We start from the raw sequence: 26,559 nt of genomic DNA, 5'->3' as shown, positions 1-26,559 counted from the left end.
TGAGGAAACTGAGGCTGAGAGATTAAGCAACTTGCCCAGACCACCCCACGTAGGCAGGAGGTGAAATCATCTTTTTTATTCCAATTCCTGCACTCTACCCAAACTATTTCACCACCACTTTGCAGCATCTTGCTCTGATTTCAAGGTTCAGCTTACAGAACCTTAACAGCACCCACAAAATCCAAGGGGCTCTGCAGAATGATTAGATGGCCTAGTTAACCACGAAATAGATCTTTCTGACTCATATGGAAATGCTATCCACATCCAGAGAAAGAACTATGGAGCCTGAATGCAGATCAAAGCATACTATTTTCACTTTTTTTGGTGTGGTTTTCCCCTTTTGTTCTGTTTCTTCTTTCACATGACTAATGTGGAAATAAGTTTATAAGACTGTACATGTATAACCTATATCAGACTGCTTGCCATCTCGGGGAAGGGAGATGGAAGGAAGGGAGGGAGAAAAAATTTTAAACTCAAAATCTTATAAAAAATGAATGTCGAAATCTATCTTTACATATAATTGGAAAAAATAAAATACTATTTACTAAAAAGAAAGAAATAAACCTTTTTATTATACATGATTAAGGGAGTGCCCAATAAGTCCCTCACACTGGAGCCAGGACCAAAAACCTCCAAAAGTGGATGGCTATCAATCCCCCTTTCACACTGAGGCTTGAACTGACCTCTTTAAAGCAGGACTGGGAGACAGCCATGAGTGCAACCAAGGTGGCAGGATAATAAATGGATCATGACTTAGGAATGGATAGGCTCAAGATTCTGAAGTTATCCATTACAACCTCTGCATTTTATAGATGAGGAAAATGAGGCCTAGGGTGGTTAAAACTTACCCAAAGTCACCCAGATAGTAAACAGCAAAGTTCAAATTTCAACCCAATTCTCCTAACTCTAAATCCATTCTTTCCATGTTGTCTCTGGACCTCATGAGCTTCAGGCTACAGAAGAAAGATAGAGTCCACAATGGTCTAGTCTAGGCCTTTTGAGTTGATGTAGAACACAGCAGATGGCTCAAAGCTTAATTAGTTCATGGCAACAACTTATTGAGAGTAACTCAGGTATTTTAAAGGAAATAGAAAAGTACTCAAGTAGTTGTGAGTGCTATCCTACCAGTTAGAGGAACAGGTAAAAGATACCAACCACCTAGGGAGATGAACATTTCTAGTCTGGAACAGAAGGTTCCAGTTATAAGGGTTCCAGAGAAGAGGTAGGGCAAAAATGGGATGGGGGAAAGACTGCTTGTTAGAGAATGACTAGACCAGAAATTCTAAAGGTTTTGTCCAGAATATATTACTCCCCTGGCAGATCAGGTCATAGATTACACTTTACCTAGATTTTAGCAAATCACCTGACAGATATCCTTGTAGGAAAAATGGAAAGATGTCAGCAAGTCAATTATAAGGTTGTACTTATTCAGAACTGGTTAAATGACCAAACCTCAGTAGTCATTCATTCAGTGTAAACTTGGAAAGTCTCCAGTATCTCAGGGATCTAAACTTGTGCCTATGCTATTTAAAGTTTTGACCAACGATTTGAATAAAGTAACAGATAAAATTACCATTAAATTTTCAGGTAACATAAGGTTGAAGGCTAACACAAATCTTTGCAGACTAAAACACTGGCTTGAATTTGATTAGAATAAATTCAATAGGGATAACCACAGTCTTACATTTAGATTCAAGAAACCAATTTCACAAGTTCATGATGGGGAAAGTGAATATATTCCTTGATGGCTTCCTACTGTTTTTTAATCCCAATTCTTCACATACATTTTAAAGAAAACAATTTTCATCAATCTTTACAAACTGTCAGACATGACCAACGTATGGATTTGTTTTGCTTAATCATGCGTAACTGTTATAAGGTTGATAGTTTGTTTTTTTTAATAAGCAGAGAGATTTTTGGAGAGAAAGGCTTTTTACTAGAAAAATAAGAAAATAAAATGCACAGAAAAAAGAACAAGAGAAGATTAGGAAGGAGACATGGACAGCTTTGAAATTAATGTTGCATTTATTAAATACATTTTTAAAAGAAATGCAAACTGCATATAATGGAGACATGCAGTTTTGCATGCAACCTGTTTTTGGTTTTTTATGGAAATACATGTTTGTTCATGTTTGTCAAGTTCAGAAAAAAAAGGATCAATTTATCCTTACTTTTCACCACTCTACCCAAAAGATCTCTTCAGACATATAAAATGAATTACCAATATCTAAAATAATATTTAATATGAAGGTGATGGGTTATATCAGACTCTCAAATAAACAAATTAGTGATATGTCAAAAAATATATTTTGAAATTAAGAAATGAACATTTCATTCAATTCCTCATTATTTACCTTATTACTGTTTTCATTTAATGCCTCTACTTTGAAATTCATGCATCTTGTATAGTCTGGCTCAGAGATGTACTGGTGGGAGTTCAGAAGGCTGAGTTTTTTAATAGCTGATGACCCAAAATAGCATATCTAACCTTGAGAAGCAAGGGGTCCCAGATTATTACCTTCAAAAAAGAAGATAACAGGCCTTGTACTTGTGCTATAATTATTTATAACATCTTCAGTTAAACTTACAAACTTTATTTCTTCCCTCAACTGGAGGATAAAGTATATATACAATAAAGGACCATAGGTACAATATCATTTCCTCTTAACAAAGGATACTGCCATTTTATCCCAAACAGCTTGTCAAGTGCCTTCCTAGATCTGAACAGCACTAGACACCACCAAGTTTAGGAGATACAAATAGTTTACACCATTTCCTTTTTCAAACATAATGGGGGAAAAGAGAGTAAGTCAATGTAAAATGTGATTTTTGCCCCCTGAATTTTTACCAATTACTGGATTTGCAGAACTAGTATTCAAATCTCAACTGTCTTTCTACCTGTGTGAACTTGGACAAGTCAAAACTCCACTGAACCTATTTTCTGATCTATAAAATAAGAAGGATGGAATAGATGACCCCTAAGGTACTCAAGCTTTAAATCTATGATCCTACGACCTTCAAACAACTATGGAAATAACTGTCACATGGATATCTTTCATTTCTTTTTTGTTTGCCTCTTAAAACCTAGTCAAGGATTCTTCCTTCTCTTCTTTTTCTCCAATTGTTGCTGTACTCTTTCTTCTTTTTTCTTCAAGTAATTAGTCATGTTATCAAATGTTGTCTTGTAGAGACTGCTAAAGCTATCATCCATGCCTGGGGATCCTGTGATAGAGGGAAAAAAAGAACAATAAATAGGGAATCTTTAAGAGCAGGATACTGATACAGCACCAAAATATAACTGAATCCTCTCAAGGCCTCATTATAAAGGTAAACTATATTAATTAATTAATTTCTACATATACTACATTACTTAGGAAAAATGGATTGCCCTTACATCAAATTGAAGGGGTGGCCTCAGAAATTAGGAAATAGGGGCGGCTAGGTGGTGCAGTGGCCTGGAAGTCAGGAGGACCTGAGTTCAAACCTGGCCTCTGACCAAACACTTGACACTTACTAGCTGTGTGACCCTGGGCAAGTCACTTTAACCCCAACTGCCTAAAAATAAAACAAAACAGAAACAAAACCAAAAACCAAAAAAAAAGAAATTAGGAAACAGCTAGAACATGACAGATAGAAAATTGCAATCAAGAAACCCGGATCACACACTGGATTTTCAAGAGGGAGATGGGTGACACTGGATTAATCAACTAAAACTCTAGGCCTCAGATTTCTTATTGTTAAAATTAGGCTAGATCATTCAGTCCCAAAATTTTAAGATTTTGTGATTCAAATGACTCCTCAAGTATTTAAGTCAATGTTTTTCTTTATTTAAAAGAAATGGAAAATGGAAGATGGTGGGGTAGGTCAGAAAATCCTAAGCTCTCAGAATTTTCCCCCACAAAAAAGATAAAATAGCACCTCAGGGCAAACATAGAACAGTAAAAATAAATAAGAATAGTGGCAGAACAGGGGTCCTCCTGAGACAATCTGAGAAGATACAACCTTGAACTTCTCTTCTCCAGGCTAAATATTCCCAGATCCTTCAACTGATCTTTATATGCAATGACTGAAGGTCTTTTAGAATTCTGACCACCCTCAACTGACCACTCTCTGGTTTATCAATGTTCTTCTCAAACAGTAGCATCCAGAACTGTAGATCGTTAGACCCAGAACCCAGAATTCTAGATGTCCTATGATCAGGACAGAGTACATCAAGACCATTGCCATCTTGCTCCTACAAGCTACTCTTTTTTTAATGCTGTACAGGTTAAATTAGTTTACTTTTTTTTTTTAGTAGCCACATCACATTGTTGTTCAGTTGTTCAGTTGTATCTGACTCTTTGTGACGCCGTGGACCATACTGTCCACGGGGTTTTCTTGGCAAAGATATATTAGTGGCTTGCCATTTTTTTCTCCAGGAAAAGAGATTAAATGACTTGCCCAGAGTCACACAGCTAGTTAAGTGTATGAGGTTACATTTGAACTCAGGTCTTCCTGACTACAAGCCCAGTGTATATCACATTACTGACTCATACTGAGTTTACAATCCACTAAAAATCCTAGATCTTTTCCAAACTGCTAGCTAACCAAGCTTCTGTCATCTTATATTTGTAAAATTATTTTTGAATCCAAATTATTTTAACTTACATTTATCCCTATTAAATTTCACTTCCGGGTGATGTGACATTAAGACAAGGGCAGAAGCTCTCAGTGAATGATCTCAATTTTTCTCAGTGAAATATGAAGCAAGGTTGTCAACTGAGAAGGTCGAGAGCAATGGAAGATTTAAGGAAGGATGAAAAGGCTTGGAAGGGTTTTTGTAGAGAACAGAATAGTGAATCAATTAAAATGCATAAAAGGATTACCTTGCCACAATAAGGCCCAGCTGAAATTATGTAACAAATCTGTAGTGCATATAGTCAGCACAATGGGAAAATAGATTGGTGGCAGTTGTTAATGTTTTCTCAATTGCCTTTTTCAGTACTAATAATATGAGAAAGATGGACATTAAATTAAAAACTAGCCTTGGATAAGGTCCAGTTACTCCTAGGTCATACTGCATGGCCAGCATGTTCTTAAGTACATAAATCATTTTTATTATTAGATTAAACAAACAATAATTTAGAAGGCAAATCTACATGTAAAAACAAAGCTTAACATCCTCTATCACACTGCAAAAAATCAAATAAAAATGATCTGTCAATAGTTTTATCTGTCCTAATGCTTCCTTCTTAACAAGAATAATTGGGTTGACTGTAAACTGAAATTCAAAACATTTATCATGACTAGGAGAAGAGTTTCATATACTGAAAAGGTTTATAACATATCTAAGAGTTTTGAGCTAAAAATATAAAAGTCTAGGAATACAGGATAATTAGATCTCAACAGAAGAAGGGGAAGAACATGCAGAAAACTGCTAGAACAACTGGGGAATATTTAGGCCAAAACTTCAAAGCAATTCAACTTACCACTGTGCTTTCCTTCATCTGATCAATTCATAATTGGCATATTCTCATGTACATAAGTCCTTGCTTACTCTGAGTTTGTGTATTTGTAAGAGTCTCCAGTTCCCCTAACCTACTTCAACATGAAACTGCCCAGCTTCTAACATCTGTGGGCCAGTCAGTGCTTGGGCTTGATCTAGTTTCAGTTGGTTCATACACAAGTCAGTAAACCCTAGAGTTAGATCATATGATTACAGATTTCCTTTAATTCCTGAACCTGACTGGCACATGGAGAAAATATCTTTTACCCACACAATTAAAGACTCTTATATCCCTTCTTGACCAAATACAAACAACAAATTAAGTCTGCCATGGGTTCACACCAACTTGGAATGGGCCCTGAGATAACTGTCTTTTTATGCATGTGCTTTATAAGCATGAGCTTAACAGAAACTCAGAGTTGGACAGGACCTTAGAGATCAATTAGCCTAACCTCATTCTATGTATGAAAAGGCTGAGGCCAAGAACTGTGAAATGACCTATTAAGATTCACAGAGTTAAGTGACAGATCTAGGATTCGGACACAGAGGCTTAATCTCTAAGACAACTCTTTAAGACTAAGTTACAGAATAGCTGCTGATCTGCCCTGGTCAAAGGAATTATTAACACCAAGTGAAATCATAGGTGCAGACCCCTTTCCCTCAAAATAGCCATGACACATAATGGTAAAAGCACTTTCCTTTTCATTCCTAGACTGAGCTAGAGAGGTAATGCTGAAAATGATCACTGGTGCCCTATGGAATGAGAGTGGCTTGTCAAAGAGGAGACCCTAGGAATAATTTTAGACATTACATTAACAAGTAAATATCTCACCACCTTCCACCATGGTCCAGTTTTCATGTAGGTTATTGGAGATTTTCTTTAACACCTCATTTTTAGAAATAGGCTAAGGAAGACAAAAAATGGCAACATTTATTAGAAGTAAAATGCAATGCATACAGAGCTCTCACCATCAAAAGGAAAACAAATGTCTCAAGGAAAGCAAAATTTATTGATCTTTATAAATGATGAGGTAAGTAGGAGAGGTATCATAAACCTATCTTACAGATGAAAAAAATGAGGCTAAAATAAGCAACAGGCCACAGTGAATAATAGCTAACAAAGTGGTGGAGCTAGAACTAGAACCCAAGTTATCACCGCCCTACTCTGGTATCCAACTATACTATACTGCTTCTTCCTAAAAAAACGAAAACAAAAATTGGAGTATGGTCAAGCAAAAGTTTTAAGAAAAACTGAAAGTATGCTGCACAGAACTGGTATTGTACATCCTTAGTCTATATAAATATGAATAATAATTACTGTTATTTTAAAAGCATGCTTACCTGCCACTGTCCATTCTCAAGGTGATAGAGCAAAACTGGCATTTCTCTACACTCCTGTAAAACCCAAAGCCCTTGCGTTTCCTCAAAAGCAATGTCCCACACTCTGTGATTAAATGTAAGTTGTTGTTTGTAAATCAGCTGTTTCTTGGTGTCATCAAGTTGGAAGATGTAGATTACAGGAATACTTAAGGAAGAAAAAGAAAATTTTTTTTTAAAAAAACTAACTAGATTCACCTGGGTCTAACAATTCACATGCAAAAAATCTAGGGGTTTTAGTGAAGTGCAAGATCAGTGAGTCTATGCTATGACCCAGGGTGGTGGATGACTATTTGCTTGTATGGTCAGATTTCCCTGGGATTGAGAATACAAAGGTTGCAGCACCAGAAATAGAAATCCAAGACTATAACTGTTTTGTTTTAAAGCTATTATGATATTCAAAGATCCCTGTATATATTTTTGGAAACTCACAATCATGTGCATAGTTTTATATATACCAAGTTTTTTAAAAGCCTCACTCTTTGAATTCAAAGGTTAGATAGTATTAACTTCATCACAGTAGCCCATCATACTGTTCTGCTCCCATAGCAATATTTGCTGTCAAACCATATAATATCAATGGACTGTTGTATTCTGTTTTATTAGGGGCAATGTGGCCAACACTCATAGTGACGGCTAACAGGGATTAGGAGAACACCAACAGTTCTGACCCAATTTTTATAGGCATCTCTTAAAAGGAACAGATGCTATGCTCACATGTACTCTATATACTACTGTGGCATAAGATATTCATCATCAATCAACAAACATTCATTAACTGGCTACTAGTGCCAGTTATTGTGCTAAGCAATGTGGATACAAAGATAAAAGCAAAACATAAGTACTAGGATCTTTTATTAATTTGATTGATAAAAGAAAGGCTGCTTTCACAGAATAAGTTACTAGATATTCTTCCATATGTAAGCTACCAAATGCTTAAAAATTAGGCAAAAGTAGTCTTTCAAAAATATATGACATTCGATCCTCTTTTTTGTACTAGAGCCTAGAGTTCCTTGAATAATTCCAGTCTATTTGACAAATGTAACTATATACCTAGATAAAAGTTATCTAATGTAAACAGAAACAAATAAAGGAGTCAAGTGGCAAGAAATATGAATAATAAACACATTTGCCAATTTCTACTGAAATCAAAACACTCAGCATGTCAGAAAATCCATACTACTCTATGATAGTCCCAATTATCTTTGTTGAAATATGCCCCTGAAGAAACCAGTTTGATGCCCTTGTCACATTTAATGTAACATATGATAAAGATAAGGTGAAAAGAAACCAAAGGCATTTTGGAAACTACAAGATGATTTTGTCAATCCCATGCTCCTCCTCTAAACATTAACCCAATCTTTTTTTCCTTTAAAATTTGATATGTTTTATTTTAACAAATGCTCAAAGAAAAGCTATAACAAAGTACACTCCCAAAACAGTGTTAATAGACATTTCTTTGATTAATACCAATATTCTCCCAGTGATGCTACATGACTGAAATATGGAACACCAAACTCTCCTCTGAAGAATGAAACTCTCAGGCAATGACAGCGCACTGAAGAAACATACAGTGTGCATAGACAGGGGAAACATTACCAATAATGACATTTGCACTAGCAATGGTGGAAAAGATAGCATCTAGGAAATATACAATCAGAAAAAGAGCTTAATTGAACATGTAACAAAACTAAAAGATAGGCAGCCCAAGTATTGGTATACAGATAAAATTTAAAACACTAGAGGCAGGTCTCAAGCCTAGTGAATGGATTCTTTATGACAAACATATGAAAGGACACGAACAAGTTACACAGGATGAAAAAGTCGATTATGATCTGCATCAAATGGAGGGAATACCCACACTGAAAAGATCACATATCCACTAAAGCAGTGAATTACAATTATATTAATAAAGCAGACAGCGCAAGCACACACATTCTCATATAATAGCCCAAATTCACTGGAAGGAGGAACCCTGACTGTGAAGCTTTTATTGAGATCTCCCAAATCAAAATCTAGCTTTAGAGTCACATAACTCCCAGATTAGTGGGAAAAGGTCTAATGAAACAGTTAAGTACATTCTCCCCCTTTTTATTGTATACTCAAATTCTTAAACAGATCTGTACTTTTATTTATGTGGATGTTCCCTCCAATCATGCAGACCGCTATTCACTTTTCACCATCCACCTTTTGTTTCTCTTTTCTATGTCTTCCTCCCACAGGGGGGACACAAAAGTGGGAGAAGGGGCAGTTTTCAAAGATTTTCCTCATTTTCTCTTGACACTGCAAGAATACACATGGCACTACATAAGTTATCCCTAAACTTTTGCCTCATAACCACATATCAACCATCCATCTCTTGAATGACGTCCTTCACTTGGGTTCTTTGTTGTAGCCTTCTCACATCCACATGCACCTCTTCACTGCACCCAATGTGGTACTGAAAATTTTGGACTAACCAGGAATATAGCAAAAAAAACTGGATTTAGAATGTTTATTGTTCAGAACATAACAAGGAAGCAGATAATGAACCTATGGAGCTCATCCATCAATGTGTGTGTGCATGTGTGTGTGTGATGTATGTGTACACACACACACACACACACACACACACACACACACACACACACACACACCCCTCTTGGCTAAATAATGCAAATGGATAGGTAATTGGACCGAGATTTACACAGAACAGCTCTTTTAATGACTCCAAAGATCTCTCTGTGTCAAAGATGAAGACTCATATTTAATATTCCACTAGCATTGTTATATGTCTGCAAATCATGGTACATCAAAGTCTCCAATGAGCTAAGATTTATGGTATGTGATAAGGACGCGCAATAACAATCATTTGGTAGCTTACCAGTCACATAAAATGGCAATGTAGTTTTCTTGGCAACAGTAAGTTATTCTTGACACTGCAAATATCTAGGGGGCAAAAAAAGAAGAAAGCATAAGCTTACATTTCTGTAGTGTTTTGAAGTTTACAAAGTATCTTTTTTTATATAACTCCAGTTCTATCAACTGATTCTCAAACAGCGGGCTACAATGAGGGATGCCACCTATAAATTAGTTGGGGGTATGAGAGAGGAGTGGAAAGAAAACATGGCCTCTATAAAAGGAAAACATTGATCTTGAAGACAGAATGCATAGACCATAAGGATTACAAGTCTGCCAGAAGAACACAAATCATAAATCTTAAACACCATAATGAAAGAAATAATATAAGAAAACTGCCCAAAATTGCTAAATACAAAAACAAAAGGCCAATCAAAAGAATCTATGGAAAAATCCTTATGCTGCACACTCCAAGACTCATAGTGGTTAAAATGAACAACTCCAGTGACAATCAAGTTCTGCAAAGTGACCAGGAGAAAAGAAATTCAAATAACACAAGACTGTTCCCCGCCCTGAAGAAATTTCTGGAGAGAATGTAATAATGTGTTCTGAAGAGCAAAGGAGCTCAAGATGTAGCCTAAGGTGATGTATCCTGCAAACTAGAGACTAGTCATTAATAAAAATGACAAACATTCATTTAAAAAAGAATCATTTTGAAGCACATCTAGAAAGATAACCAGACTTGAAAAAATTATTTACTTCTCAACACCCCATATAAGAGAAAGAGAAAGGGAAATAAATACAACATCCAAGAACAACAAAAAAATAACAACTGAGAGATCATTAAGAGATTTTCTTTCTAAAAGTACTGAGGAGACAAGGGAGAAAGCAGAAGGCAATAGAAGTGACAATGGGGAAAAAAGGTGAAGAAAAATATATTGTGTTTAAGGTAAGCTACAAGAAATAAGTGTAACAATCATGATCTGAGACAAGGCAACAATAAAAACAGCAATTACTAAAAAAGATGAAATGGCAGATTACATTTAAAAAAGGTATTATATTCAATATTCAGTCATGTTCTACTCTTCATGACCCCATTTGGTGTTCTGGCAAAAATACTAGAGTAGTTTTGCCATTTCTTTCTCCACCTCATTTAACAAATAAGGAAAATGAGGTAAACAGGGTTAAATGACTTGTCACACAGCTAGTATCTGAGGCTGGATTTGAATTCAGCTCTTCCTGACTACAAGCCCAGTGCTGTATTCACTGCACCACCAACAGTCAATATTATCAATGACTAATATATATGAACCAAATGGAACAGAATCTAAATACTGAAAAATTAAACAAGTTAAAGGGATAAATACATTTCAATGCCATTAATAGTTGGGAACCACTCAAAACTAGACAAATATAACAAATATGAAGAAAAGTTTATCCAGAATAGACTTTTATAAAAAATTACATGCAACAGATCTTTAGCAACTGGAAATAGAAAAGATATATATATACCCCCACACAAAAGCATAAAAACATCAGAAACAAAAGGAAAAATACAAAACATCCTTTATTAACTACAACACAATAAAAATTCTGTTCAATAAAGAAAATTTGAATATGGGATAAAACGAATTAAACTAAATAATTTAAGCACAAGAGATTGGTAGGTACAATAACATATCACAGAAACAACAGACAATTTCGGGGCAGCTACGTGGCATAGTGAATAGAGCACCGGCCCTGGATTCAGGAGGACCTGAGTTCAAATCCGGCCTCAGACACATAATAACACTTAGCTGTGTGACCCTGGGCAGGTCACTTAACCCCACTGCCTAACCAAAAAAAAACAAAAACAAAAACACAACAGACAATTTCCAAGAAAATGACCATGAGACAAACCTCAAAATGTTAGGGATGCAGCCAAAGTAGTCCTTAGGAGAATTTTTTTTTAAATCATTAAACAATTTCATCAAAAGAAATAAAAGATCAATAAATTATTCATGAAAGTAAGAAAGAAGCAAAGATAAAAACAACCAAACATTAAAACAGGAATTCTACAAATGAAAGAGATTAACAAAATTGAAAGGAAAAAAATTATTGAATGAATAAATAAAGCTAGTGGTTGGTTTTTAAAAATTAATAAAATAATTTAGCTATTTCTAAAAGAAATAAGGAAAAAATCAGCATAAGAAAAAAGAATTCACAACAAATGAAAAATAAAGGAAACCAGTAGGAAGTATGTTGTCCAACTCTATGCCAACAAAACTGACAACATAAAATCAAAAGAATATTTGCAAAAACAAGAAATGTCCAGATGCTATACAGAATGTGAATAAACCAAATTATAGAAAAAAAAATCAACTGAACAAGCTACAAATGGACTCTTCAAATGGGAAAAACCCTGGAACAAGATAAATTTACAAGCAAAATCAGTCTCAACTATTCAAACTGTTTATAAAAATAGGAAAGGGGATTATCAGATTCTTTCTATGACAGAAATATAGCCTTGGTTCCTAAACTAGTAAGAAACAAAACAGAAAAAGCAAACTATAAACCAATATTCTAAAATATATTTATACAAAAATTTTAAATAAAATATTAAGAGGCTACAAAAATGAAATAAAGATTAAACACAGGACAAGATGGGATTTATACTAGGATTTCAAGATTGGTTTATAAGAAAAATCACAAAAATAAGAATAATAATATCAATCATTAAAATATTAATAAGCACAAAATTACATTAACATATGCAAAGTACATTTAAAAACACTAAAAAGTATGGGGATAATTGGACCTTTCCTTAATAAGGAAAATATTATGTACTTAAAACCAAGAGGCAGTATCATGTGGCTAGAGGACTTTCAAATGAGATCCAGGATAAAGCAAGGACATTCAATATCACCAACATTATTTGATAGTGACAGAAATGCTAAATATAGAAATAAAACAAATAAACTGAGAGACTAAGAACAGGCAAAGAGGAAACAGAATTATGATCTTTTTTACATAATGCCTAATAATAAATCCTAGTGAATTTTTAAAAATAAAGTGACTACAGTAATGGCAGCAAAACAGCAGTATATAGAAATTGAATCTACACAAATAATCAGATTTTCTAATATAACAAACAAAATCCAAGAGGAAGTTCCACTCAAAATAACTATAGAATGTATAAAATAACTGGAATAAAATATCCACCAGAAACTATACAAATATATCTACAAAACACTTTTTACACAAATAAGGATGGACTGGACTAACTGGAGAAACATTTGTCACAGATGGGTCACAGCAATGTAATAAAAATGAAAATACTAACTAAATAAATGTTACTTATTCGATGCACCTACCAATCAAAAAGGATTACTTTACAAAGTTAGAAAAATCATAAAATGTATCTAGAAGAACAAAATGTCAAAAATCTCAGGGGAAATAATAGGGGGGAAAGTGGGAAATGAGGATCTAGCAATATCAGTTATATTACAAAGTAGTACTAACAAAAATTATTTCATGCTGGCTAAAGAGTACAAAAGTTGATCTACAGAAGGAATTAGCGGGGCAGCTAGGTAGCGCAGTGGATAGAGCACCAGCCCTGAATTCAGGAAGACCTGAGTTCAAATCCAGCCTCAGGCACATAACACTTAACTAGCTGTGTGAGCTTGGGCAAGTCACTTAACCCCATTGCCTAGACAAAAAAAAAAAAAAAAAAGAAGGAATTTGGTACCCCCTCACTGGCTACATTTTTCTCTCTAACCTATCTTGATGTCTTGGCAAGAAGCTCAACTCTACACTACCTATTTCTTTCAAGTTCCTTATCTCTTTATCCCAATGCCAATGAAGCCCTGCAATGCCTCAATCCTAGATTACTCCTACCATCTACCTTCACTCCTATGCAAGGGCTGCTGAACAAAGCTAGAGAAAATTCATGAAACCAGGCTAACTGGGTCCAGTACTATTTTATGTTACATAATCTGAAATGAGCCTTTGATTCCCTATCCCACTCAATACAATGGCTTAAAAGCCACATATTCAGGCAAAAGAAGTTCAGTTATTCAGTTTATGACCTCTGAGATAGTTCACTATGACTGTTATTATCACAAAAGAGAACACAAAAAGCACTGAAAATATTTTCAACATTAAATGCTCTTGGCAACCACAGACATACGGCACTTGAACAATGAGGCTCCACTGTAAACAAGAAATCACAGAAGAACAGCATAACGGTATTGAAGGAAAAGACAATTTCATTGTTTAAAAAAAGAAAAAATCTTCTGAAATTTGTTATATGATGCAAGCTAAAATGTCCAAGAAATATCATCTAGGAAGATACATAGACCATCACTACAGTGATTCCCTGTTTCTAATATGTTAGTGAATAATCTAAATTTTAAGGTTTGCACACATTAGAGACATTTCAAATGTAATGCTATATCAAGGGATTCAAACAAGGAATTCTCACGCTTTACCCACTACACTACATTTAGTCTGAGAATATATTTGAAAACATTAGAAAACAGTTTAGAACATTTGTAGAGATAAAATGCTGAACTGGAAAACTCATTGTATAGCCTAAGCTCACTAATTCTAAGATTTCACCTGTGTCCTTGCCTATTCGGCAAATCTCTTAACCTCAAATTTCCATATCTTTAAGATGTGTCATCAAAGAGATTTTGAAAGGTCTGTGAAGTAATCAAGGCCTCAACGCTTTTGGCTTAGGGCAACCATGAAAAGAGAAATGGCCAATCAAAAAGCAAAAAAAGGAGGAGGGGGAAGAGGCCTGCAAAAAATTAATTAGTTTCCATAACTGAAGCTCAAAAAACTAGAAACAAATTAGTAGGGAGTAAAGCTCTGAGTTGAAAAGTATCTAAATTTACCCATAAAGTGGCAGGAACTAGGCATAGACCCAAATCTCACATCATATACCAAAATAAAGTCAAAATGGGTTCAGGGCTTAGATATAAAGGCTGATGCCATAAGTAAACTGGGAGAACAAGGAATAGTTTACCTATCAGACCTATGGAGAACCGAAGAATTCATAACCAAACAGGAGATAGAGAACATTATGAAAAGCAAAATGGATAATTTTGATTACATTAAATTGAAAAGTTTTTGCACAAACAAAGCCAATGAAACTAAGATTAGAAGGTAGAAAATTGGGAAAGAATTTTTACAACCAGTCTTTCTGATAAAGGCCTCATTCATAAAATATATAGAGAATTAAGACAAATTTATAAGAACACAAGCCATTCCCCAATTGATAAATGGTCAAAGGATATGAACAGACAGTTCTCAGATGAAGAAATTAAAGCCATCTACAGTCATATGAAAAAATGCTTTAAGTCACTGTTGATTAAAGAAACGCAAATCAAAACAACTCTGAGGTACCACATCACACCTATCAGATTGGCCAACATGACAAAACAGGAAAATGATAAATGTTGGAGAGGATGTGGGAAAATTGTGGGAAAACTGCAACACTAATGCATTGTTGGTGGAGTTGTGAAATGATCGAACTATTTTGGAGAACAATTTGGAACTATGCCCAAAGGGCTATAAAAATGTGCATCACCTTTGACCCAGCAATAAGCACTTCTAGGGCTATATCCCAAAGAGATCATACAAATGGGAAAAGGACCCACATGTACAAAAATATTCATAGCAGCTCTTTTTGTGGTGGCAAAGAACTGGAAATGAAGAGGATGCCCATCAATTGGGGAGTGGTTGAGCAAATTGTGGTATATGAATGTAATGGAATACTATTGTGCTATAAGAAATGATGAACAGGCTGACTTCAGAAAAACCTGGGAAGACCTATATGGTCTGATGTTGAGTGAAGCGAGCAGAACCTAGAGGATTTTGTATACAATAGCAGCCACGTTATGCAATGACTAAGAATGTTAAACTGAACCCTTCTCAGCATTACGAGGATCTAAGACATCTCCAGAGGCCTTGGGATGGAAAATGCTGTCCACATCCAAAGAAAGAACTATGGAAGTCAAATCGCTCTCACTTAATTTTACCTTCAGTTGAATTTTGTTTCATCTTTCTGATGGTTCCTCCCATTGGTTTTAATTTTTACTTACAACTTCACTAATGTGAAAATATGTTTAATGGATATGTAAATGTAAAGCCTATGTCAGATTGTGTGCCATCTTGGGGAGGGTGTGGGGGGGGGAGAAAAAGGGAGAAAAATTTTCAACTCTAAATTCCGGTCCTCCAGACTTTTTGTTAATTACATAATAAATAATGAAGAGGGGATTTCCTTTCTAGGATCCTGCCGAAAAAAAAATAAAAATAAAAATAAATTTACCCATAAAGATTCTAGTGGCCATGTCCCCATATAGTTTAAAGACATCAGAATCAGAATTCAGAAGGGGACTTAAGAGTCCAAATAATCAGAGGTTCTTAATTTTGGGGGGGGCCATGGAACTCTTTAGCAGATGAATCTTATGAGCCCCTTCTCAAAATAACATTTTAGATGCATAAAACAAAATACACACAATTATAAAGCATAGCAGTTATACTGAAATATAGTTACCAAAATCCACTTTTTAAAAACTTACTATTTTAAGGTTAAGAACTCCTGCTGATCTTAACCCAAATTTTATAGATGAGAAACCATCTAAGGCTCAGATAGAGGTGGCTTATCTATGGTCATAAAGCTAGGATGAGGAGTAGAAGCCAGAAATCCTGACTTTCAAGCCACTGTTCTTTACATCATACAACTCAGGTGCCACATTTGCACCTTACCAGAGTATAAGCTCAATTCTTGGCTTAGTACTAACTGAACCAGGTGCTTAAGCAGAGTAAGCCATTCAGCCTTACTCTGCTTCAGTTTCCCTAACTGCATAGTCATGTCTTGACTATCATAATATGACCATATATCTACAAAAAATACCTTTAAAAGACTGGAGAACATTTTTAGAGTGACAGTATTGAATCTACTACAGTACTAATTGCTTTTGAAACCTCATCCTTTACTAATTTCAAAGACATTGCTAAACAAGATCTTGGCAAGCAGTATCAATTCCTTAGTAAAATTAGACACATCTGAATAAAAAATTTCTTTTAATGACAACCTAGAACAACGGATAAAATGATTTTCTGTACAATGACTAAACATTTCCAGTATTTTTAACAAATAAAATTAACCTTGCAAGAAGTCTAGTATTGATACTAACCATTTTCAGCTTTCTTTTTTTACTTAGGAGAATCAATTCAACTCAATAAAAGCCTAGAAGCATGTTAACAAAAACAAGGTTAAAATCACAAACTTCACCTTTTCACATGGGGTTGCCTCAGGGTTTCTCAGTCTGTTAAGATGATAGCACTGCAATTCTTTTCCAATTTTGTATTCCCAGAGTCTCAAAGTACAGTCCTACATATATTCAGAAAAGACAATAAGATTCATAACTATAAGCTTCTGTCCACTGCATATCACCCAAATCAAAATATATCTCACATACATGATGGAATGAATCCTTAAAAAATAAAGGTTTGCACTGGTCATAAGAGACTTAAATAACATTTTTATAAATATACAGATTCTGTAAAAGTAACTATCAGTTTTACAAATTTGACTGTTATAGATATCTTTATCTATGGTGCAAATTAATTGCAACTAATCTAAAGTTTTCTGTGACTATATTTATAGTTTGGTACCACATACAACCCAGAATGACAGAAAAAGACGATCTTTTGGTATGTGAAATAAAATAGTAAATTTGTAAAACTATAAAATTAGTAAATTGTAAAAAATTTTCACATAAAATGAAAACAGACTGAAAGGCAGTAAGAGAAGAAGTGAGAAAATTTCAGCTGATTAGTTTGTTCTTGTGTCAAACCAATAAATAGAGGTATTTCTCCAATAAGAAAAAAGGTCAAAAATTGTTTTCACATAGTGCATATTTTACAATGCTATGACTGTTCCATGGCTTTTCAACCAAAAGTCAAGATTATACCATAATAAAATCAGAAATTGATATTAATTAATGTGTATGGCTTTATAATTGATTTTTAGGAAAAAACTAATACCATTTATCTTATCCAGTGCCTACCCCAATAGTTCTACAAATAATAAGCAACTTAATAAACATTTACTGAACTGAAAGACCTGCGTAATAAAATTTCCACAGCTCATACCAAAATTTAAAGAAAACTTTAAGGCCCCAGGGAAGGAAGGCCTCACTAAAGCGAAAGTTAAGTAAAAACTTGAGAAATCTAGATATTGATGGAAATCAACAAGAAAAAATCAACTAGAAAATGGATTGGCAAGGACAAAAACAGCCATGACAGACAAAACATGATTCTGGGTAGATAAAAGAAAAGCAAAAAAATTTGAAGCAACAAGGAAGAAAGTTTATGGAAAATGGAAGCCTTCTGAAGTGAATGAAACTATTTTCAAAACCTTGCTAATAATTCAGAAACTTTTATTTTGATATAACTACAATAATTTAATGATTCTTTAAGATTAACATCTTTGTGAAAGAAAATTAATATTATTTCTTCTTATTTAGCAGTTGGGCTTTTGGGTGCTATTTTTTGTAAGACAAAAAAAGTTGTTTATTAATATAAAAAAAAGAATACAATGGTAACAAATCTTAGAATCTCCCTACTTCAAAAAGCTGTAATTTCTGGAACACTAATGCATTGTTGGTGGAGTTGTGAAATGATCCAACCATTCTGGAGAACAATTTGGAACTATGCCCAAAGGGCTATAAAAATGTGCATACCCTTTGATCCAACAATAGCACTTCTAGGGCTGTATCCCAAAGATATCATACAAATGGAAAAGGGACCGACATATATAAAAGTATTTATAGAAGCTCTTTTTGTGGTGGCAAAGAACTGGAAATTAAGAAGATGCCAATCAATTGGGGAATGGCTGAACAAGTTGTGGTATATGAATGTAATGGAATACTATTGTGCTATAAGAAATGATAAGCAGGCAGACTTCAGAAAAACCTGGAAAGACTTGCATGGACCGATGCTGAGTAAAGGGGGCAGAACCAGGAGAACGTTGTACACAGTAACAGCCATGGTGTGCGATGACTAAGGCTGAGAGACTTAGTCCTTCTCAGCAAAGCAAGTATCTAAGACATCTCCAAAGGTCTCATGATGGAAAATGCTATCCACAAAGAAGAAAGAACCATGGAGTTTGAATGCAGATCACAGCATACTATTTGCTAATTTTTTTTCTTCTCTTGTGTTTTGTTTCCTATTTCTGGTGGTTCCTCCTATTGGTTCTAATTCTTACCTACAACATCACTAATGTGAAAATGTGTTTAATAGGAATATATATGTATAGCCTATATCAGACTGCACGCCATGTTGGGGAGGGAGGGGAAGAAAAATTTAAAACTCAAAAGCTTATGGAACTGATGGTTGATAAATCAAAACAAATAATTTTTTTTAAAAAGCTGTAATTTCATTAGTATGAAGTCTGCCTCTAAGTAAGCAGATCACAACCTTCCTATGAAACCATGAATGAGCTTTGTGAGTCTCTGTGGCTGAAAATTTTATCACTTAGTGGTTACTCTCTACAAAATTGTTAGGCTGGACCTTGAATAACAGTTCATTATGAGGCCCATATTCAAAAGCTTTTCAGAATGTTAGGACCTGCTTAGGGTTGTTTTCAGGTCTCAGACTTCAAAAATTCTAGGTCACCTTACATGACATGATGAGGCATCCTCTGGAGTAGATACTGGAATAATAAACTTTATTTAGTACCTTACTAAGGTAAGAATGCTATATTCCATATACTCTTACATTCTGCACTTCTGTAGAATCTAAATGTCCTGGAGATTCAGAAAGTCTCCCTCTCACCTCCCTCACCTGAGATAATGATGGCATTTTTAGAACTAAGGCAGGCAATCAATATACATTAAGTCCATGTCAGGATCAATTAAAAGGGCCATGAAATTAATATTTTCTAATAAACTGCTGGAAACAAGAACTACAGCTACCTCTTTAACTTAGGGGGGAAAATCACAAGTACCATCTAGGAATACTGAACAAAAACAAAAAACAAACAAAAACGCTATCTCTAAAAGAACCTCCAGTTGTAGCATCAAACCACATATATATATCTTAAAAGAAAAAAAAGACTAAGATAAATGATGAAAATACTTACCCCTGAGGTAGATAATAACAGATCTGGATGATTTGGCACCACAAATATTCTGCTCACAAACCTAAGCATAAAAAAATTGACATAAAGATGTTAAACTTTTGTCAGCCATGCTATCTGTGCCAAGCATGCTCATCAGCTACATATCTAATCAGTTACAAAGCAAATAAAGATATAACTATGCTCAGAAAATTACCTCCCATCAATCAATAACTCTATCTCCCCCCAAATCAATAAAATCAGGGCAAGAGGGAAATTATTTAGTAACTTCATGACAAAATATATATACAATATTAGTAGTACATAGGCCTTTTGGCTAGAGGAGACTAGAGATAATCTAGTTCAACTTCTATACTCTAACTCATCCTTTTACATTTGAAGATACTGACGTCCTGAGAGCTTAAAATCTTACACAAGGTCAAACAAAGCAACAGAACCAGAATCTGAACTGAAGTCGTCTAAGTCCAAATACAGTGCTCTTTCCTCCATGTCATGCTGTTTCCCATTGCATGTTATTCTTCAATACACACCAAACAACATTTAGATTTCTACAAGGGATGATATATGCAGACCTCAAGATACTACGTCATGTTCCACAATTGTTAATTATCTAGAATAGTGATTCTCAAACTGTGGTCTGCAAGCCCCGGGGGTCCCCAAAACTCTTTTGCAGAATCCACAAAGTCAAAATCATTTTCATAATATACCTAAGACATTATTTCCCTATTCAAATATTCCTTTACTTTTCCAACTACATACTCGTAGGCAACCAGATTTTCTTCGTATATTTCAACAACCAAAACAATATACTGTAATGGTTTGACGGCAGAAGCAGATAGGAGAAACAGCTTTCTTCTTTTAAGTCCATATAATAATGAAATTCGCAAAAAATATGTAAAACAATGTCATTCTTTTGGCTGTTTTTTTGTTTCTGAAAAGTTATTTTTCATAAAAAATATGGTATTTGTGTTAACATGTAGTAGTTTTATTATTTTTAGTTAATAAATAAATTTTAAAATTTTATAAATATCAGAGACATAACTCATATAAACAAAAGATCTTTGAGGTCCTCAATAATTTTTAAAAGTATAAAAGGGTCCTAAGACAAAAAGTTTGAAAACCACTATTATCAAATACCTAACTAGTGATGACATCATCTTTCCTATTTCAGATTCACAATCATTAGCAGCACTGGAATAATTTTTCCCACATCTCTCTTCCTTGATCCAAGAAAGCTGCTCCAAAGGTCTAAAATGATCTGAATGAGTACAACATCTTGGTTCCTAAACATTTCAATATAGAGCTTAAAGACACAAATTTAGGGGCAGCCAGGTGGTACAGTAGATAGAGCTCCAGCCTTGGAGTCAGGAGGACCTGGGTTCAAATCCGACCTCAGACACATAAAACTTACTAGCTGTGTGACTCTGGGCAAGTCACTTAACCCCAATTGCCACACACACACACACACACACAGACATGAATTTATCAAGATATTTTCTAAAATGTAATTGTACTTTTAGCCTATATCACTTTTGGGGGGAAATAAGCTTTATCATTTCTTCATTTTTTAAAAAATCCTACTGTCTTTCATCTGATCTAAACTAGAGTAAGTTCCTTGTATTACCATTATATTACTAAAGATATAATAGACTTGTTCATGCTCAACTTATCTGTTCATGATTTATATATGTCAAACAAGTCCACTCTCAAGCCTTTTTAAACTGACCTCTGTCCAGGCAGATTGTCTAGAGCAGTGAATTCTAAGTGATTTGGTTGCACATTCCTATCAGTTAAAAAACTGAGCACACACTTAACGTGTATATTTACATACAAATTACATATATCTAACACCGTACTAATAATTATATACATTACAAAACTTACCCAAAATAGAAAAATTTAAAAGATGAGATAAAGATGAAATAGCATTTGATTCTAGGTTCAATAGAGAACTAGTAGAATTTACTGAATCAGGGAGTAACATGGTTTTGGAAAATTAATACTTAGGCAGCTGTGTGGAAGATGGAGTTTAAAGCAAGAGATAAGTCAGAAAGACTAATTAGGAGGCTATGTTCCAAGTGCAACATAATGAGGGCTTGAACTAGGGTGGAGATGGAGTGAGTAATAAAAAAGGGAGCTACAATGAGATAGAAATAACAAGATCTCATAACTTTTTAGAAGGGAGAAGAAAGGAAGAGGAAGTAGTCTAAATGACACAGAAATTGTGATCCTATGTGACTAGAAGGATGACGGTTTCCACTGTGAGTAACAGGAAAGTCTGGAAAACAGAGAAGACCATATTACCGAAAAAAATTAAAGCAGTTACATTAATGGATGTAGAAAAGGCTTGACAAAATAAAACATCCCTTTATGTTAAAAACACTAAGAAGAAGCAAACAATAGATCATTTCTTAATATAGTAAACAGCATCTATATAAAACACAAAATCAACATTATATATTGTGGAACAAGGCTAGAAGTCTTCCCAAAAATTTCACAGGTAAAGCAAAAATGTTCATTAACATCACTATTATTTAACATAGTGCAACAAGACAAATAAAATAAATTCAGAGACTAATATATATTGACAAAAAAAACCCCAAAACTATCACTTTTGCAAATGATACAATGATCTACACAGAGAACCCAAGTCAACTAAAAGATTAATTGAAAAGACTGATAACTTCAGAATGTTAGTACATAAAATAAACCTACATAAATATTTACCCTATTGATGAAAAACAGCAAAAATAAATATAAAGAGAAATTCCACTCAAAATAACCATGAAATACAAAAACCATTATGTAATAGACTAGTCCTCAAACGATATGAACAGTTCTCAAAAGAACTGCAAACTATTAACAGACATTAAAAAAAATGCTTCTAATCACTAAGAAAAAGCAAATAAAAAAAATCCCTGAGATTTCATCTCACATCCAATAAACTGGCAAAACTTACAACAAATAAGAATAGTCAAGATTGAGAGGTTGTGGGTATAAGGGACTTATTAAAGTTGAACTGTTTACATTCCTGCATGGAAAGATGATATTTGTAACTCATGAGACCTTTGTCAGTATTGCGGTAGTTGCAGTGAAAAAATTATATGTATAGATAGATGGATAGACAGATGGATAGACAGACAGATAGAGGGCACAGGGTGAGTTGAAGATGAAGGGGTGATATCTGGAGAATAAAATTAAGGAGTGAGAGAGGATTATACTGGAAGAACGAGAAAGGGAGAGGTAGAATGGGGTAAATTATCTCACATAAAACAGACAAGAAAAGGCTTTTACAGTGGAGGGGAAACAGAGGAAGGTGAGAGGGAATGAGTGAATCTTATTCTCATCGGATCTGGCTTAAGGAGGGAATAACATACACATTCAAATGAGTATGGAAACCAACTTACCCTACAGGAAAATAGGGGGGAAGGGGACAAGAGAGCAGGGGGATGATAGAAGGAAGGGCAGACTGGGGGAGGGGGTAATCAGAAGCAAATACTTCTGAGGAGGGACAGGGTCAAAAGAAAGAATAGAATAAATTGGGGGCGGGATAGGATTAAGGGAAATATATTTAGTTTTTTACACCATGACTACCATGGAAGTGTTTTGCACAACTACACATGTATAACCTGTATCAAGTTGCTTGCCTTCTCAATGAGGGTGGGTGAGGAGGGAGGAAGGGAGAAAATCTGGGAACACAAAGTTTTAAAAACAAATGTTTAAAAAAAATTATTTTCACACACAACTAGGATATAAGACATATAGGCAATGGGGTACAGAAATCTATCCTGCCCTACAAGAAAACTGATGGGGAAGGGGATAAGAGAAGGGGGGGGAGAGATAGAAGGGAGGGCAGATTAGGGGAAAGGGTATTCAGAATGCATGCCATCCTGGGGTGGGGGAAGGGACGAGATGGGGAGAAAATTTGGAACTCAAAATCTTGTAGAAGTGAATGTTGAAAACTAAAAATAAATTAATTAATTTTAAAAAGTTTAAAAAGTTAAAAAAAATGGGCTGTGGATCAGTAATATGATTTTGGAAAGCAATTTGGAGTAATGTAAATAAAGTGACTAAAATGTCAATACTTTTTGACTAAGAGATTCCACTACTAGACATAAACCCTGAAGATGTCACTGAAATGAAGACAATCACCATAGACACTGACATGGAAACAAAACAGATGTTCATCAATTGGGGAAAGGCTAAACAAATTATAGTACATAAATGGAGTATTAGGAGAGCATAATGAACACAAAGAAGGATGGAAAGACTTACATGAATACAAAATGAAGTAACCAGAACCAGGAAAACCACATGTACAATGACTTCAACAATGTAAATGGTAGGAAAAACCACAAAACCACTAAAGATGAATGATGCAAAATTACAAGGAACAGAGAGGACGCTCTCCCCACTACTTTTCATGTCAGAGGTCCACAGGCATACACAGTTTGTACACAGTTTGAGAATTTTTCCAATATATAAGAGTTTTGATGATTTTTTTTCTTTCCATTTTTTTTCTTTAAAAAACTATTCTTTGTTTTATGAGATAGCTCTCTGCAAGGAGGAGAGGGAGGGATACTGTAAGAAATTTTTCAATCCAAAAAACTAAAAGATATCACTATCAATATAATTAAAAGTAACTATAAAATGTATAAAATATCACCAGAACAGCCAAAAATAACTAAAGAAATATTATTTGCTCATTGATGAACTGTATGAAAGAGACAATACTACTTCAGCTAATTATTTATCAGTGCCACAGGAATCAAATTATGAATTATAGTTAGAAAAGAAATAACAAAAATCATCCGAAAGTCCAGAATCTCAAAGGAAACCTACTAATACTAGATCTCAAATTAAACTACCAATAATCACTGGTATTATTTAATACTTGTTTAAAAGTTAAGTTGTTCAGTAGAACAAATTAAGTACATAAGACATACATTTAAACCCAACTAATAAAGTAAGAAATCTAGGTGGTACAGTGAATCAAGCAGTAGACTGTAATCAGGAAGATCTGAATTCAAATCCTACCACAGATACATACTAGTGGTGTGACCCTGGGCAAGTCATTTACCCTCCCCTTGACTCTTCTGTAAAGTGGTGATAATAACAGAACCCACTTCCCAGAGTTGCAACAACAATAATAATTAGAAGGTGCTTTTGTTTTTAATATGCTGAATCATCTTTTCAAAGATCAATAGAATTCTCCAGTAAATCCATCAGGATTAGTAGGGGTTTTTTTTCTCTTCCTTTGGTAATTCCTTTACAATTATTTCTATTTCTTTTTCTGACACGGGATTATTTAAGGTTTCTATTGGGTCTTTTGTTAGTTTAGGTACTTTGCATTTTTGAAGCTATTCCTTCTTTTGGTGTTGTTATAGTAACATATAAATGAGCAAGTTTTGATAATTTTTTTGTTTTTCTTCTGATTTTGTTGTGAATTCATCTTGTTCATTTGATTGGCCTTTTAATCAAACTTTCTAAAAAGTTTTTACTAGTTTTTTTCCAAAAAATCAGCATCTAATTTTATTTATCATTTCTACTGGGTTTTGGTTTCCAGTTTATCTATTTCTCCTCTAATTTTTAATATCTTCATTGTTCATGCTAGGGAGAGTTTTTATTGCTTTTCTAATTTTTTAAAATATATATTCAATTTATACACACATATGACCATTCCCCAGCAGGTTATGGATATGACATGATATTAGGATATCCCCAATAGATAGGTTATAGAAAGGATATGGGCAGAAAGTTCTCACAAGAAGAATTGAAAATTATAAATAACTATATACGAAAGAGTGCTCCAAATCACTAGTAAAAGAAATGCGGTTTCACCTCACATCTTGCAAATTGGTAAAGATGTCTAAAGATAGGAATAGTCCCTTCCCTCCCCCTCAGGTTCACATACTGCTTGAGATAGCAGCAGCATTAAGGGACTTGGATTTCTAGGACAGAAAAACTAGGTTAACTATGATGAAGAAAAGAAAGGAGATAAAAGATAAAACAAACAAAATTGCAGAAAAAAGCCAAAAAGAAAGGACAGCAACAGAAATAAAGACAAGAAGAAATTAACAATAAATTAGAAGAGCCTGAGGAATCTAAGGAGCTTACACCAGTAGAACAATGAGAAGATAAGCTACTTCAGAAATTGCAGGAAGAGGTAGGTTTCAGGTTAGCAAAAGGAACTTTTGATGTTAATAACAATCTGCTGTAGATGCTATAAACCCATCTTCAAGAGATGACTTCAGAATGTTTGGAAAGTTAGTAAAAAATAAAATTATATAATATAAAGAGTCTCTACATTTTGCCGGTTTCTTGAAAGTTCTAGGTGTATATTCATTGGAAAGTGATGATCTGGAAAACATCACCAATTCACCGACAATGCTAAAAACTAGAAAAGCAAAGAAAAGACAAAAAGAAGAAAGCTGTGCTTCTTGGAGGATTAAAAGCTACACTGAAAAATGATCTTATGGGGGCAGCTAGATGGCCCAGCGGATAGAGCACCGGCCCTGAAGTGAAGAGGACCTGAGCTCAAATCCAGCCTCAGACCAAACACTTGACACTTACTAGCTGTGTGACCCGGGGCAAGTCACTTAACCCCAATTGCCTAAAAATAAAAAATAATTTTTTAAAAAATGATCTTACTATGGTGGTTATGAAAGTTGCAAGACTTAGAAAAGACTTTTTGTGATATTTCATCTCTCCACTGTCTTCTTCTGTA

The 26,559-nt window shown here is 34.5% G+C and overlaps 1 protein-coding gene and 1 pseudogene across 4 annotated transcripts in view; one reads left to right on the top strand and one right to left on the bottom strand.

Moving 5' to 3' along the window:
- Window positions 1-2,006: 2,006 nt before the first annotated feature.
- The window catches only part of WDR4 (WDR4 tRNA N7-guanosine methyltransferase non-catalytic subunit), a 51,860-nt gene continuing 27,307 nt past the window's right edge, over window positions 2,007-26,559 (bottom strand). For 3 of the 4 annotated variants that reach the window (XM_020973909.2, XM_020973911.2, XM_020973912.2), the window contains 6 exons: window positions 19,836-19,896; window positions 16,983-17,081; window positions 9,726-9,790; window positions 6,827-7,010; window positions 6,318-6,390; window positions 2,007-3,222 (listed from right to left, as the gene is read on the bottom strand). In XM_020973909.2, the coding sequence (XP_020829568.1) occupies window positions 3,089-3,222; window positions 6,318-6,390; window positions 6,827-7,010; window positions 9,726-9,790; window positions 16,983-17,081; window positions 19,836-19,896 (616 nt within the window). In that variant the 3' untranslated portion in view covers window positions 2,007-3,088. The remainder of the gene's footprint in view (window positions 3,223-6,317; window positions 6,391-6,826; window positions 7,011-9,725; window positions 9,791-16,982; window positions 17,082-19,835; window positions 19,897-26,559) is intronic. The other variant, XM_020973910.2, reaches the window with a different exon arrangement.
- LOC144454205 (eukaryotic translation initiation factor 3 subunit J-like) lies at window positions 22,079-26,337 on the top strand (annotated as a pseudogene).

Source organism: Phascolarctos cinereus, unplaced genomic scaffold, assembly GCF_003287225.1.
Source record: "Phascolarctos cinereus isolate Bilbo 61053 unplaced genomic scaffold, phaCin_HiC Scaffold_726;HRSCAF=1367, whole genome shotgun sequence".
In the NCBI taxonomy this organism is placed as follows: Eukaryota; Metazoa; Chordata; class Mammalia; order Diprotodontia; family Phascolarctidae; genus Phascolarctos; species Phascolarctos cinereus.
This window is presented reverse-complemented; position numbering and strand designations above follow the sequence as displayed.